General features: G+C 32.7%; 2 protein-coding genes across 3 annotated transcripts; both read left to right on the top strand.

Moving 5' to 3' along the window:
- Nucleotides 1-454: 454 nt before the first annotated feature.
- On the top strand, nucleotides 455-5,716 carry LOC120083979 (3'-5' exonuclease domain-containing protein). Of its 2 annotated transcripts, XM_090306443.1 has the most exons (8): nucleotides 455-1,341; nucleotides 1,438-1,569; nucleotides 1,828-1,948; nucleotides 3,035-3,477; nucleotides 3,717-3,793; nucleotides 3,902-4,037; nucleotides 4,602-4,803; nucleotides 5,291-5,716. In XM_090306443.1, exons 1-8 carry the CDS (start codon nucleotides 934-936, stop codon nucleotides 5,350-5,352), a joined length of 1,581 nt encoding a protein of 526 aa, XP_090162569.1. In that variant the 5' UTR covers nucleotides 455-933; the 3' UTR covers nucleotides 5,353-5,716. The 2 variants fall into 2 exon arrangements, with proteins under 2 accessions (XP_090162569.1, XP_090162565.1); XM_090306439.1 differs by having other exon boundaries at nucleotides 1,483-1,569; nucleotides 4,602-5,529.
- A 1,478-nt stretch (nucleotides 5,717-7,194) lies between these two features.
- LOC120083988 (uncharacterized) lies at nucleotides 7,195-8,670 on the top strand. The gene is made up of 2 exons (XM_039039895.2): nucleotides 7,195-7,381; nucleotides 7,478-8,670. The coding sequence occupies exons 1-2, from the start codon at nucleotides 7,358-7,360 to the stop codon at nucleotides 8,126-8,128; spliced, it is 675 nt and encodes a 224-aa protein (XP_038895823.2). The 5' UTR covers nucleotides 7,195-7,357; the 3' UTR covers nucleotides 8,129-8,670.
- Nucleotides 8,671-17,374: the final 8,704 nt, after the last annotated feature.

Below are 17,374 nucleotides of genomic sequence, written 5' to 3' on the forward strand. Positions count from 1 at the left end.
AACTATATCTTCTTCATCCTCAACTAATGCAGAACACATTGAAACCCAAAATAAAAAATAGACTCGACTGATTAAACCTCAAAATTAGTTATGAACGTGACGACCGATCAAACGAAACCAACCTAAACACACGCATCACAACATGCAGGACAAAAATCAAATTCACTTACCCAGTAGAGAACTTCGATTACGGTAGTAGATGGACGATGGTTTTACAGAGCGAGATTGAACGATACTTGCACGAGAATTTTGAGTGTGGGACGACGGTTGAGTTTGAGCAAATGAGTATCATATAGACCAGAGAGGCATTTTTATAATTTCATACCGTGATGAGATAAGCAGATGGTCAATTGACAGTTCTATAAAAAATGGGGTCATTTGGCATTATGGGCCGAAATATTAGGTCATCGACCTAAATTTCCCTCCTCCGAGTGGGTAGGAGTTGAATGTGGACATATCTTGGAGTGATTCTCTCAACTCAAGAGGTCTTGGGTAGGTGGTTCGTGATTCCCTTCGATTTTCCTTTAGTGTTGGCTTCTTGAGAGTTCCATCCTTTCAGAACATATATGTTCTTGAAGCTTGAGCGGTCTATGAGGATTTTTGGTGATACTTTATGCTGTTTTCAAAGAGATCGAGTAAAATTGATTTTACTGGATTCGAATGCCCTCAACGTGATAAAGTTATTGAATGGAGAAGATTATGACTTTATTGAAATTTATAAAACCATGGATGATAATAATTCTATTGCGCATCGCCTTGTTTGGGTTGTTTTTGGGCTGGAGGGGATGTTGTTTTGTGTGAGTTTTCTTCTATGGAAGACTTTGGGAGGTTCTTTAGGTTTATGAGTTCCTAAGATGTTCACGCAGTATCTCTTTGAAAAGTAATAAAAAGAAAGAAAAAAAAAGTATAAAAGTAAGCCGAATTTGACGTTAGATGTGGCTTCTTATGGATTCCCAGAACGCCCGGCCTTCCTTTGAAATCCATATTGTCTCTTCTATCGACTCTCCCGAGTTCACTCAGCTAACTCACGCACTGACTCGCTCTCAGCTTATTGCCCTCGACGCCGAGTGGAAGCCCCTTCGAACTCCTGATCAACATTCTTCATTCCCCAGAGTCTCGCTTCTCCAGATAGCTTGCCAATTCTACTCCGAGCACCGGAATGATTCCGTGGTTTTTCTGCTCGACCTGCTCTCTGTTCCTTTATCCTCAGTTTGGGATTTGTTAAGGGATGTGTTTGTTTCTCCCCATGTTTTGAAACTGGGTTTTCGATTTAAGCAAGATTTGGTTTACCTGTCCACTACTTTCAGCTCCTATGGCGGCGGCCTCTCTGGTCTTGATCGTGTAAGTGTTTAAATCTGGATTAAAATTTTGTTTTGTTTGAGTTCCGGTGTTTCAAGTACAGGATTTTAAGTTTTCTCCTTAAATCTATTGTTTTAGATTGAACCCTTTATGGATATTACGAGCATTTATAATCATCTTCAGTATAAGCAAAAGGGAAGAAAGTTGCATAAGCAATCTAAGAGTCTTGCAGCTATCTGCAGTGAAGTACTGGGATTCTCTCTTTCGAAGGTTTGACGTTCTTTAACATACTTCAAATTACCTTTTCTATTACGTTTAGACTTTTTACACTTCCCATATATGGTCTTGTTTGTAAATTCAGTGATGTCCTATAACCAAATCATTCAATTGCTGTTCTAGTAGGCTGTTTTGGTGGGTTTTTTTTTTAGCTTTCTCTTGAATCTTTCCAATGAGCTAAGGCTCTTCCTCAAGTCAATATGACGAAGTACTTTTGTACTAATTGTGAACCTTGATTTATATCTTCTTTAGGAGCTTCAATGTAGTGATTGGTCATTTCGTCCCCTCACAGAAGAGCAGATAGCATACGCAGCCATGGATGCCCACTGCTTGCTTGAAATATTTAATGTCTTCTACTCCAAGGTTCTTAAAGGTCTGTCGTGTCTGAACCTTGGGATTTCTAGAAGTAGAACAAATGTTAGATTTCTTGGTGATCCATAATGCTTTTATCTATTAGAAAAACCTGAAAGAAAATGATTTCTTGAGTTTCCATGTTGATATTCCCCACTGAGCTCAGTGGACCTCTAACTCCGGAAAAAAATAATCTAGGAAGTCTATAGTGTCTGCGCCCTTCATGTCTATTGGATTCGATGGGCTTCTGGTTAGCAGTGTTTTGCTCTTTTTTCATGATTTTAAAATTAAAAAACACAAATGAAAGAAGAAAAGAGTCTTTTTTCCTCTTTGGTCCAAATTATATTAATAGCTATCAGTTCTCTCGAACATTTTCTTGTGCTTCAAAACTCCACTACCATTGGTGACCAATTATTTTGTTTTTGTCAAACTCTGAATTCATTGCCATAGACGTCTGCAAATTTGATTGTCAAATCTTGTGAATCATCCTTGCAATGCTCTCACGCCAATAGCCCATGTACGTCACGTAAAAGGAGCCAGATAGAAGATTCATATTGTTTACCATATTATAGGAAAACAGAAACATTATTTACTATATTAAACAAGTCAGTCTATTTGGAAACCTCTGTAGTTATAATACTAACCTGGTCAATTATTGTTTTGTAAGTCTATGACTGGCTCATGCATATAAATACCATATTCACGATGAGCTAAGGCTATTGAAGTATGACTCTACTATTTTCAGCTGTTCATTAACAAAAACAAAAATCTAAGGTTTTAGCTACAACTCTTACAAGTAGCCTTGGTTTCATTAAACCATTGGACTAGATTTACTGATGAAAGGAGTTGAAGGGTAGAGCAATCTTGGTAGTTACAGCTTAGTATGCGCATTGGTTCCCTTCAACTTCCTTCCTTGAGCAAACCTGTATATGAGAATTGGTTAGAATTTTCTACTATTTATTTTACTGCTTCCTAGATTTTGCAGGTTTTTACTCCCCCACCCGTCCCAAGTATAAATGATGACAAAGTAAATAACTTGTTATTGTTTGTTGGATCTTCAACTATCCTATTGATTATGAAATTTGTGATTCTTAATTCTAATTTCCAGGAGATGTTCTAAGGAATGTTTCTGCAGTTCCTTCCACTGAAATGAATATTGGGTTGAAAGTGATTCTGGAAAAGCAAGATGCGCATGAGAAGATATTAAGGACCAAAGTTTCTGAAGCCTCTAACATTATCAGAGCTACTGCATCTGATTTTCCACAGAGTATGGCTAATATAAGGGGAAATTGTTCTGCATCATCGAGTATAAATTGTATGCATATGGATGAAGATCTTCAGAAAATTGTCAAGAGCTACGGTGAAAAAATTATGTTGAAAGAGTCGGACAAAAAGCCTAGGACCTCCAAAAGAAAAGGCAAGAGATCATCGACTATGAAAGTGGTTTGCAGTGAAAAGAAAATTGTGTGTGTTGAAGATTGGCAGGGCCCTCCACCATGGGATTCATCCTTCGGGGGTGATGGATGCCCTAAATTTCTATGTGATGTTATGGTAAATATTTAGGTTTCCTCTTTTCTCCTTGAAGCTTGTAGGTTTTATTTTCTTAAATGCTATCAAGTTTGCAACACAAGCAGAAACTAAAAATTAGAGCTCTTATAAATTCTGAATCATCGAATAAAGCACTTCTAGTAAAAGGTGTTTGTGGTCAATATCTTGCTTTAGTGAGTGTTTGGTAGGCCAAAGTATAAGGGACAAGAACAATTCTAATAAATGATAAATGTTTACTCCAGGTTGAAGGTCTTGCAAAACACCTACGTTGTGTTGGGATTGATGCTGCAGTTCCATTTTCCAAAAAGCCGGACTCTAGGTTCAAAATTATTAACAGTTTTAATGGATTACATTTTGCAGATTAATTTGTTAGTTATCCATGTGGATATTGTCCATGCAGTCAATTGAAGTTCTTTATCATATGCAGGGAATTAATTGATCAAGCTTGCAAGGAGAAGAGAGTACTCTTGACTAGGGATGCTAAACTGTTGAGACATGAGTATTTGTTATGTAATCAAATATACAGAGTTAAAAGTCTTCTAAAGAACGAACAGTTACTCGAGGTATAGATGCTAATTATTTATAATTATGGGCTATGGGAGTCAAAAGCATTTGTTCATTAATGGACCAATCTTGGTGGAGATCTTGGAAACAATTTTAAGGAAGAACTAAGCCTTTTGAACGTTCCTTAAATTCCTGGATTACATTCTTTGAATAATAATTCAAATTGCCATATCACCATGTCTTTTTACGTCAAATGTGGGTTCCTACGTTTCAAATTTGGTGGAGATTTATAGGTTGAAAGAATTTTGGAGATGAGAATGAAAAAGGAACTTTTAATGAGATCAATGAAGTAATAAAAATTTCTTTAGAACCTAGGGACTTGGGAGTATCTATGTCTTAGCTGTAGCAGTTGAAAGCCTACGATACTTATTGCAAAACTTTGATTTCTATTCTAACCCTTTCTGAATTGATAATAGATATATTTTTCCCTTCTAGCGAGTAGACACACTTATATAGCTCTGAACTGTTAATTTAGCTTTGCACTGTAAAACAAAATCAATTCTCCAGTTAGGTTATTTTGCAGAGGCCCATTCTAATTCCCCTATCATTTAAATCTGTTGTAGGTTATTGAAACTTTCAATTTGAAAATTAGTGAGGATCAGCTGATGTCTAGATGTACCAAATGCAATGGAAGGTTTATTCAAAAGTCCCTTACAACGGAGGAGGCTGTGCAGGCAGCGAAGGGTTTCCAAAAAATTCCGAGCTGTTTGTTTGACAGGAATTTAGAGTTCTGGCAGTGCATGGACTGTCACCAACTATACTGGGGGAGGTAATCTTTTACAGTGTGTTCTGCAATGAGGAAAACTTTTGAGTGGGGAGGTCTTCATGCACTAAGAAACTATTTGTAACATATTCTTTTTGAGGTTTAACAATTTTAGCTATGCAATACCAGCCGACAAAATATTGAACTTTCCATAAAGGGACCGATTGAGGCAAAGAAAAGAACACTAAGGGCAGAGAATGGGACTGCTCTAAAAATACCCAAACAAAACAATAAAGTATAAGACTGACTTGGCTTATTTTTTGACTTAATGTCCCCAACTATTAATGTCTCACCGGATAAAGAGCTCATTCTGCATTCTTTAGTTGCATCCTACGCTTCTTTTACATTTAGAAGTGAAAAGGGTAAATGGAATTTCACTTCAATATGCACTTGGATAATTTGCATTTTGAAGTTATTAACTTATTAGCATTCTTATCATTTATTGTGGCCTGTGAGTTCTAGTATATCTAACGTCCTTCGTATTTTTACAGGGGATACAATATCGCAATGCAATCCAGAAGTTCATTGATGTTTGCAAATTGAATGACTAGTTTAAAGTGAATGATCATCATGAACAAAGAATCTAAGCCTTCAGCTTCATCATTGTGTATATGATCAACTATCACACCACTTGGCTATGGAGACATTGATAATTCCGTCAAGTACTCCTGGTGGGAAATGTCAGGTGCAGACAATGAGGATCAAGTGACTGGTTTTCTGGTAAATCATTGGACCATGAGTTTCTCCTTCTAGTTCCAAATTTTGATACCTCATCAGATTGTTTTTTGTTATTTATGTAATTCTTTTTCTTAATGTAATTAATTAGCTTTCGACTTTCTTCACTGGAATCACTCTTTTCATGAGTTCTTGATGGTGAAGGCTGGATTGTATATTATACATTGCATATTACAGAAGGCATACTAGAAACCTTACTTCTTGACCAAGCCTAAATACAACCTACACATTGCTTACAACCACTTCCTTTTGGAAAAGAACATATCGCTTTATTTCCCATAAAAGCCAAAGTTTACTATTTCCTCTTCATTTGTTGTCATGATGGATGTAAGAGAAGATGATTGCCTCTATTACATAGGAAGTTGAATCATGAAAGCACATAGGTTTAACTTCATTGGTCTGCTTTTTCTACATTAATCAAAGTCTACAAGTTAGAAAGGCTAGATTATGATTTAAAAGATAGGGGGGTAATCTTTCATTTTCAATGGCTGATTTTCAGCACCTGATTGAGTGGGAAACTTAAAGCTGAAGTTTAAATCCTTCATTGTCAATGGTTGATTCTTGGAAGGGTCCCACCTGCTAATTCTGCTTAGTGGGTGGGTCCACTTATACTTGATTTTGGACTACAGAGTCTCTGTCTTGGAAAGATTGCAATGTTTATAAGGGGAATGGCTTCTGGGTTGAGCCACAGGAGGCCTAATAGTTGTGCCATATTTGTCAATAAGCTTTCTTATGTGACCATCTTTTTACTCTGTTGATCCTGCAACTAAAATTTTAGCCATGAAAAAGACTATTGACCTTTGTCACGGGCAATGACATGATCAACATTGCTCATTTTCACCCCTAGCAAACACCTATGAAACAAAACCACTCAATAAAAATTTCGATAGTTCTATTTTTTTCAAACTCTCATTAGATACTGACAGTATTGCTTTATGATAATATAATGTCACCTTATGTGCGTAGACGTTCCTCCATAAAATTCATATTGTGACAAGTACATTAGCTGATATAAATTGTCAAATGATCTATAGTTTTAATTGTCACGATTTTGCTCTTGGCAAAAATTTGGATTTTTAAATATTATGTAGTCTGGTTTTAATTATTGCAACCAATTATTAAACAGTAGACGAATCATTGCCCTCCCATATTATTATTACTTTAATTCCAAGTTACACTGTTTGATAGTTATGAAAACAACTATATGCAAAATAATACATACAAACAAACATCATAATTGCCAAAATGAGTATAGTTCAACTAACATAGTGTTTGTACTATGAACCTTGACGTTATAGGCTCGATTTCCGTCCCATATGTTGTAAAAAAACAGAAGAACATAAGAACAAAAGTCATAACTAATAAGGGCATGGTCATATATTTATAGGTTCAATACAATACTTAGGTACAAAATAACTAATACAATGAAGGGAAGTTTATTAATTATAAACATAACATTAAAACATATAGGTAAACCCCCTTTGTGAGAATATAATTTATTGTACAATCTCAAATGTATATACAAGAAGAAAATCCTTCAAGGGTTTTCTACTCTTGTAGTATGATGAAATGAAGACCAAAAAGAACTTTCCCTTGAGAAGAAAGAGTTTCCAGAACATAGTCTAAGCATATAATGACAAAGAAAGGTCACTTGAGACAATAATAAAAGCTCTCTACTTTCTGCCTCCTACTGTTGGCCGACACATAATAAAGAGCAGCACAAAGGGCTCTGCTGGATCTTGCTTTTGGACCATCTGCTAGAATTAAAGCAAGAAAACTGGTCTTTGCTCTTTGCTGATCTCCTTCATAACTCTTTCTCTAATGGATTCTTCTCACTGGCCTCAGGTATGTCTCATTGAACCCTTCTCTCTTTTTCTAGTCTCTCTCTCAATGGTCAGTTAGCTGTGTTTGTGTTGTTGTGATGAATATTGGAAGATGCAGGTTGAAGTTAAAAACATGGAATTAGAAGAAGAGGGAATAAAGGCAGTTGTGGAAAGAAAAGAAAAGGCTAGGAAAGACCAAATATTGAACTGTCCAAGATGCAATTCCAACAATACAAAGTTCTGTTACTACAACAATTACAGCCTCGCACAGCCAAGATACTTTTGCAAGTCTTGTAGAAGATATTGGACAGCAGGTGGGTCTTTGAGGAACATTCCAGTAGGTGGGGCTTCCAGGAAGAACAAGAGACCTTCAGCTAATTTTTCATCACCTCCTTCAAAGAACAATCAAAAGAATTATAATAATGGTGACGATGATGATCATCAGGACATCTCTCAATTAAATATCAATACTACTTCTTGTTCTTCAACTGCTGCTAATACTGCCACTTCTTGTTGTTGGCTGTCATCTGATGATACTCATGTGAATAATCAAATAATGCTGAGAAGTAGTGGAATAATGTCTCAAAGAGAGCTGATTCCTTTTATTCCAATGCCTACACCAGCTCCTCAACAGCCCACTGCTGCTGCTACTGCTTTGGAGGATTTTAAGCAACTTTCAACCATCATTTCTACTGATCAAAATGGAGGAGCCAAATTGGGGGATGTTCCTGCTTTTTGGAATGGAATTTTTGGTGGAGGTTCATGGTAACTTCTTCACAAAAATAAGCTACAGGTGAATTGAATCTATATATGTATGTAAATTTGGGGTGATTTTATATTCTCATTGGATTTTTAGTAAAACACACCCACACACACAAATATCATCTGTTTACTTTTCATTTCTTGGCTTAAGAATTGAAAGGGAAAAGATATATAACTTTTTTTTATACTGGATTTTTAGAAACTAAAAAGGGGTCATTTTGAAGATGTTAATGATCATAGTGGGTGTGTTTTAATTATTTTGTTTTTATAGTACAGAAATCAAAACCAAAACAAAAGGGGTTTGAATATCCCTATAGACAGCCAAGGTTACCCATGATAGATGATCTTCTCTTCCTAAGAGGCCTTGATTCTCTCTTTAATTATGTGTGTTATATTTGTGTTTGGGGATACTTTTAATTTTTATTAAGCAGTTAATATTTGTGTCTAATTAGCTTCAAGAGATTGCTGTATGAAAATACATAAGGTTTGAAAAGAGAAAATAAAAAACAAAGAAATTAGAAAATAAAATCTTGTCCTTTTAATTAATAATCTACTTTTGATCTCCACCTATGGTATAATATTATGGTGTCAAACGTTTTTTTATTCCAAGTCATTTTGCAGAAAATTTGTATAACTATTGTACTTAATGAGTCTGCAATTAATTTTGAATTTCCATTTGTAGGCTTAACATCTCTCCCTCTATATACATAAATGGATAAAACAATTTCTTAGATATTTATGAAATTATGTAAGTTTGACATGTGAGAGGCTTCTGTCTGAAGAGATGATTATGAAATCATCTAAAATTTTGAGAGAATGTCTTTATTCTATTCCTTTGTCATATAGTAGAAATTGTTTAAAAATTGTCCCCAGTGTGGTGAAAAGTTATGATGTTTTGAAAATTGTTTCCACACGTTGCTTAAACTAATTTTTGTTTGAAGTACCCATGAGGGTGTCTTAACCATAATCTTAAATTTACATTTGATATGTCGTTATTTTCATTGATATTTTTATGTTTTTATGGATTTGATATCAACATGAAAGATTCGATATTTTGATTATATTGTAGAAAAGTCTACGAAGCATAAAAATAAACAACAGATTATCACTAATGTAAATATAATATAAATAAGGATTTTCAAATAAAGGAAAATGAACCAAATTATTTATAAATATAATAAAATATTACTATCTATCCGTGCAATCTATCACTCATTAGGTGTCTATTACGGTCTTTCGTGGTCTATAACGGATAGATAGTGACATTTTGCTATATTTGAAAATATTTTTAGTAGTTTTACAATTTAAAACAATTATTCTATAAATAATAGACATGTTAACTTGTTTAAAGATTATAAAAATATGTATTCACAAATTTAAATTTATTTTTTGTTTTTAAAATTTTTCGAAAATATCCATTGATATTGATATCTTCATCAAAATTTTCGTAAAATTAAGAATCGATGTATTCGTCGATATCACCATTTTAAATTGTGGTCTTAACCACTAATCTCAAGAGAAGATATCTTAATATTGAGCTATGTTTATATATTGAGGATTAAAATAACAGTTTTAGTTTAATTTTGGAAGGAAAAAAAAAACCGATCAATTTTTACCACTAAACTTATTAAGTTGTAATAATTTTCACCCTACATATTCAAGACTATCTATGACACTATGTTGGAATTAGAAACTTCGTGTTTCGGATGTAGGGGTTGTAAGATAAAATATCTCAATAAACGTGCAAAAGAGAGTGAAAAACAAAGTTTCTCGATAATTATGCCAACTTCATTAATGAATACTAGAGTTATTTAACATCCATCTACGAAATTGATGGGCCAAACACCCCTCACAATATTATTGTTAGTTTATAAAATTAACTCTTTTTCACTACTTTGTTAGTTATTTTTTATCAATATTTTCAAAAATCAAGTCAAATTTTAAAAATTAAAAAAATAATTTTTAAAATACTTAATTTTGTTTTTGGAGTTTGGCTAATAATTCAATTCTTGAATTAAGAAATATGAAAAATATTGTAAGGGATAGAGAGGAAATAGACTTAACTTTTAAAAAGTAAAAAGTTACCAAAAGACTTAAGGGCCCGTTTGGATTTATACATTTGAAAAACTATTTTGAATGATTGTCAAATACTTCAGTTTCTTTCAAAATGATTTATTTTTTAAAATTAAACACGTAAAAATATATTTCAAACACACCCTAAGTTAATTAAATGTTTGATACTTTATCATAATTCATACCTATGTATACATACACTTGAAATTCATTATATATTTTAAAGTATGAATGGCATGAGCTCAAAGTTTTCCATCCTAGAAAAAAGAATCAAATTTTATAAACTCAGGAATGAAATGTAAAATATTTACTTCTTCCTTTCAAATGTCAACATGGCAAAAGTCCTTTCAACATTAACAAATCAAAACTATCAATGCTTCAAAATTCACTAGCTAGGCTTGAATGGCCACAAAATGATGATGGCAGGCATAATAACACATACCCCCTTCAATCAAACATCATATGTTAGGCCTTTGCTTCAATGACTATGCCATCTTAGTATGTTCACACAAATATATTCAATTCAAACATTCTTATTTTTTTATTATAAATATGTTAAATTAGGTGTAATGTAGATGCTCATTATTAGTGTCCATTGGTCATATGTCACTTATCCATTACCTCATGTGTTGTCCATGTGTCTCAAGATTACACACTATTAGTGTCCATATAATTCACCTCCTACTTGCCAAATTGCCTATAAATAGTAACATTTGGTAGGTCCTCAAAGACACACACATAATGGTTATCAATCCAATAAGATTGAGAAAGTGGAGAAATCTATACTTTGTTATTTTATTTACTTTTGTTATTTCTTTATTTTATGTATTTATATATTATATTATATTTAATTTATCATATATTATTATTGTATCATATTTTCTCCATATTCGTGTTCTCGTTGTGCGTTGTTGTGCTCCTCAAATTCACAACATGTTATCAACACGAGCTTCTATCGTTTTCCTCGTTAAAGGTATGTCGGTTGTTTCCTCTTCGTTGTAATTAATAAATTTAACGTTATTTTGTATATTTAATATCTTTTAAATTTCGAATATAAATACAATACTTTATGATAGTGCTACCATGACAAATCTCACAAAATTAGAATTTATTGCCCTTGATATTGACGAAAATAGTTATTTGTCATGGGTACTTAATGCCAAAATCCACCTGGATGCTATGAATCTTAGAGAGGACATTAAAGAACGAAGTACAACATCCACTCAGGAAAAAACAAAAGCTACGCTTTTCTTCGTCATCATTTCCGCGAGGGATTGAAAATGAAGTATCTTACGATAAAAGATTCTTGTATCTTGTGAAAAATTTTGAGATAGAGGTATGATTATAAAAAACAATTATTCTTCATATGGTGAGCATGGAAAATTTTGAGAGAGAGATATGATCATACCAAGATAGTGACATATATGACCCATCCCATATGACAAATTTGGATATGGCAGACTTATTTGAATCTCCTGAAGAGAAAATCAGCAGAATCGATGGAACATCAAGTGTTTCCTTTGACTTTGAAAGTATCTAAACTTGATGTTGTTTTTTTTATTCATCTCTATGTTTTTCTTCCTCTTAGTAGATGTTAACATTTGTATATTCTAAATGTTATTTTTCTTATCGTAATTATTTTCTTTTAATGAATAAACCTAGATCATTTTCATATGTTGGGTGACTAAAAAATGAATAAAGAAGATCTATGTTTAGTAGACAGTGCAACTACACATACAATATACAAGTAGAAAATATTTTTCCAAACGGACAATACTGAAAGCAAAACTCAATACAATATCAGGTTCTGCAAACCTATTGAAGGGTTTGGAACAAAATTTTGCCTAGAGGAACAAAATTTACAATTGATAATGCATTGTTCTCTAGTCAATCAAAGAGAAGTCTACTTAGTTTTAATGATATATTTTGCAATAATTATCCTACTGAGACCGATAGAAAGAATAATATAGGGTATCTTTATATCATATTTACTATCTCATGAAAAATATATACTAGAAGAGTTGTCTGCTTTATCTTTTGGATTATATTATACCCATACACGAGTAATTGAAACATATGCAATAATGAACCTAAAGTTCATGAATCCAGACATATTTACAATTTAGCATGACAAATTAGGTCATCCATAGTCTATAAAGATGAGAAGAATTATTGTGTATTCAAATGGACATCCATTGAAGAGCCAGAGGATTCTTGAATCTAATGAATTATCATGTGATGCTTGCTCTCAAGGCAAATCAATCATTAGACCATTACCAGTCAAAGTGGGGACTAAATCATCTACATTTTTAGAATGAATTTATGGTGATATTGTGGATCTATTAACTCACCAAGTGGATCATTTAGATATTTTATGGTATTAATAGACATATCCAGCAGATGGTCACATGTGTGCTTATTATCAAGTCAAAATCTTGCATTTGCAAGAATATTTTCTCAAATAATTGATTTAAAAGCACAATTTCCTGATTATATAATTAAGACCATTCGTTTTGATAATGTTAGTGAATTTACATCCCAAGCTTTTGATAATTATTGTATGTCAATTGGATTAAGTGTTGAACATCTTGTAGCTCATGTTCATACACAAAATGGTTTAACATAATCAATCATAAAACATCTGTAGTTAATTACTAGACCATTGCTTATGAGAGCTAAGCTTCCTACATCTCTATGGGATGTTCTGTTTGCATACGACGTCACTTGTACGTATTAGGCCAGTATCTTATCATAAGTACTCGCCATTACAATTAGCTATTGCCATGAGCCAAATATTTCCCATCTGAGAATTTTTGGATGTGCACTATATGTTCCAATTGCTCCACCGCAACATACTAAGATGGGTCGTCAAAGGAGGTTAAGATTATATATTGGATATAATTCCCCATCAATTTTCAAATATCTTGAATCTCTGATGGGTGATGTATTGCACGATTTGCTAATTTTGATTTTAATGAAATAAAATTTCCAACATTAGGGGGAGGAATTAAGAAGTTGGAAAAAAAATATTACATGGAATGCATCATTATTGTCTTATTTAGATCCCCATACAAATCAATGTAAACTTGAAGTTCAAAAGTTAAATCATTTGCAAAATGTAGCAAATGAGTTACCAGATGTGCACTATATGTTCCCCATTAATTGCTCCACCACAACTTACTAAGATGGGTCGTCAAAGGAGGTTAAGATTATATATTAGATATGATTCCCCATTAATTACCAAATATCTTGAATCCCTGACGGGTGATGTATTTACTGCACGATTTGCTAATTTTGATTTTAATGAAACAAATTTTCCAACATTAGGGGGAGGAATTAAGAAGTTGGAAAAAAATATTACATGGAATGCATCATTATTGTCTTATTTAAATCCCCTAAACTTGAAGTTCAAAAGCTAATTCATTTGCAAAATATAGCAAATGAGTTACCAAATGCATTTATAGATGCAAAAAAAGTAACTAAGTCACACATATTAGCTGCAAATGTTCCATCGAAAATTGATATCCTAATATAGCAAATTGTCACTAATGAATCTGGAACACGCCAGAAGCGTGGTAGACCAGTGGGTCCCAAAGATAAAAATCCTCAAAAAAGAAAAATAATTAAAATAATTAATAGCCAAGAAGACTTAGTTAAGGATGTAAATACTCATGAAGAAATTCATGACATGACTAATGAGGAAGGTGAAATACATAAAGATAATAACGAGATTTCAATAAACTATGTCATGACAAGAAAAAGATGGAACGGAACTCATATAGTTATTGACAACATTTTTGCGTATAATGTTGCTCTTGATATTATATATGAAAATGAGGATTCTAAACCAAAATCTGCTGAAGAATGTCGATATAGAAAAGACTAGCTTCAGCAGGAAGAAGCAATTGAGGCAGAATTAACTCACTTTCAAAATGTCAGGTTTTTGGACTAGTAATCCGAAAAAATAATGAGGTCATAAGATATAAAGTAAGACTAGTTGCACAAGGTTTTTCATAAAGACCTGATATTGATTATGAAGAGACGTATTCTTCAGTGGTGGATGCAATTACACTAAAGATATTTAATTGACCGAATTGTGTATAAAAGTTTGGATATGCATCTTATGGATGTAGTCACAACATATTTATATAGATCTCTTGATAATGATATTTATATGAAAATCTCAAAAGGATTTAAGGTACCGGAAATATATAAATCAAATTCCCAGGAATTGTATTCAATAAAATTACAGAGGTCGCTATATGAATTGAAACAATCAAGACGAATGTAGTATAACCGCCTGAGTGGATACTTGTTGAAAGAAAGATATCAAAACAATCCAACATATCCATGTATTTTTATAAAAAAAATCACAGTCAAGATTTGCTTTTATAACTGTATATGTTGATAACTTAAATATAATTGGAATTCCTGAAAAGCTTTCAAAGGAAATAGAACATCTTAAGAAAGAATTTGAGATGAAAGATCTCGAAAAAATAAAAAAAAATTCTTGACTTGAAAATTGAGCATTTAATAGATGAGATATGTGTTTATCCAATGGAAGTTCGTTCATTAGATGTGAAGAAGAATATATTTTGACCTCGAGATGATAATGAAGAACTTCTTGGTCCTGAAGTACCATATCTTAGTGCAATTAAGCACTTATGTATCTTGCTAGTAATACAAGACCAGATATTGCATTTTTAGTCAATTTATTTGCTAGATATAATTCTTCTCCAACTAGAAGACATTGGAATGAAATTAAGCGAATACTCCATTATCTCCAAGGAAGGACTGATATGGATTTAAAAAAAAAAATCAAAAAAATCAAATTTTGATCTAGTTGATTATGCAGATTTTGGATATTTATCTGAACTACACAGAGCTAAATCTGAAACAGGTTATCTATTCACATGTGGAGGTAGGGATGGATATCCATTTACCCCGCGAGGACCCGCCTCGAATGGGGCGGAGAATCTCCAATTAGACTGGGAATAGGAGAGGGAGCGGGGATGATTTATTCCCTATTGGCTAAACGAGGACGGGGATGAGGATTATATTCTCTGTCCCCGTCCCCGCTGACGTTCCTCGTCCCGCCTCGATGAATATATTATATAATTATATTTATATAATAATAATTACTTATATTATTATTATTATTATTATAGTTATTATTATTATTATTATTATTATATCTATATACTTTTTACAAAAATTGTGGTATAAAAAATTAGTTATTTTCTAATTTTCATTTCAACCTTTTCGTACTTTAATACATTTATAAATTGTTTAACATTTAAGACTTTCTACCTTAAGTCATAAATGTTGTAGTATTTAAACGGAAAACTTGACTATGATATTGTAATATTTAAATTTTAACAGAATTAAATTATATTTTTACACATATTTTTATAATTAATTTTTATATTATTTTCTTTGAATGAAAAATTTATTAGAAATAACTCATTTAATATATACAATTTTATTTGGTTGAGAAAACAAAATTGCCAAAAATGAATATATTAAAAAAACAAACAGTGAAGTTTTTCCGACAGGGAATCCCCGTCCCGATCTCCGTGGGAAATTTCGCGGGGATGGAGAATCAAATAGGGGGGCAAGGATGGGGACGGAGAAGCCTTCCCCATCCCCGTCTCGTTCCGTGAACATCTCTATGTGGAGGAACTGTTGTATTGTGACGGTCAGTGAAACAAACCATAACGGCTACTTCCTCAAATCATGTTGAAATTCTTGCAATTCACGAGACTAGTTGAGAATGTGTATGACTAAGATCAATGATTCAGTAGATTTGTGAAACATGTGGCTTGTCTTCTAATAAAAAATTTCCTACGTTATTATATGAAGACAACACAACATGTATATCCCAAATCAAAGGAGGATATATTAAAGAAGATTGAACAAAACATATTTCACTAAAGCTTTTCTACACTCATGGTCTTGAAGAAAATGGCGACATCATTATACAACAAATTTGTTCGAAAGATAACTGGTAAACCTATTTACAAAGGCATTACCTACCGCAACCTTTGAAAAACTGGTGCACAATATTGGAATGTGGCGACTCAGAGATCTCAAGTGATATTTCCATGAGATGGAGTAAATATACATTTTAAGAGTATCGGACTATATGAAATATGTATTTTTTTCCTTCACTAGGATTTTTTTCCTAGTGGGTTTTTTTTCCTAATAAAGTTTTAACGAGACATATTTCATATATAATGGGTATCTAAGAGGGAGTATTATAAATAAGTTAAATTAGGTATGTCCATTATTAACGTCCATTGCCATGTGTTACTTATCCATTACCTTATGTTGTCCATGTGTCTCAAGATTATGCACTATTAGTGTTCATGTAATCCACCTTCTACTTGCCAAATTGCCTATAAATAGTGATATTTGGTGGGTTTTGAAAGGCAATAGTACAACAAAACATATTTCACTAAAACTTTTCTACACTCATGATCTTGAAGAAAATGGCGACATCATTATACAACAAATTTGTTCGAAAGATAATGTGGCAAATCTATTTACAAAGGTATTATCTACTTCAACCTTTGAAAAACTAGTGCACAACATTGGAATGTGGCGACTGAGAGATCTCAAGTGATGTTTCCATGAGAGGGAGTAAATATACTTTTTAAGAGTATCAGACTATATGAAATATGTACTTTTTTCCTTCACTATGATTTTTTTTCCTAGTGGGTTTTTTTTCTAATAAGGTTTTAACGAGGCATATTTCATATATAATGGGCATCTAAGAGGGAGTATTATAAATATGTTAAATTAGGTATAATGTAGATTTCCATTGGCCATGTGTTACTTATCCATTACCTCATGTTGTTCATGTGTCTCAAGATTATGCACTATTAGTGTCCATGTAATCCACCTTCTACTTGCCAAATTGCCTATAAATAGTGATATTTGGTGGGTTTTGAAAGGCAAATATATATTGATGATCAAGATTGGAGAAAGTGGAGAAATTCATTCTTTGTTAATTTATTTACTTTGGTTATTTACTTATTTTATATATTTATATACTATGTTATATTGGAAAATTATTTCAAATGGTAAAATTGTTGAAAATATTTATAACATATGACAAAATTTTAGAACTATCAATGATAGAAACAAATAGACTTCTATCAGTGTCTATCAATATCAC

Source organism: Benincasa hispida, chromosome 1 (assembly GCF_027475165.1).
Source record: "Benincasa hispida cultivar pf3 chromosome 1, pf3_genome.v1.1, whole genome shotgun sequence".
Lineage (NCBI taxonomy): Eukaryota > Viridiplantae > Streptophyta > Magnoliopsida > Cucurbitales > Cucurbitaceae > Benincasa > Benincasa hispida.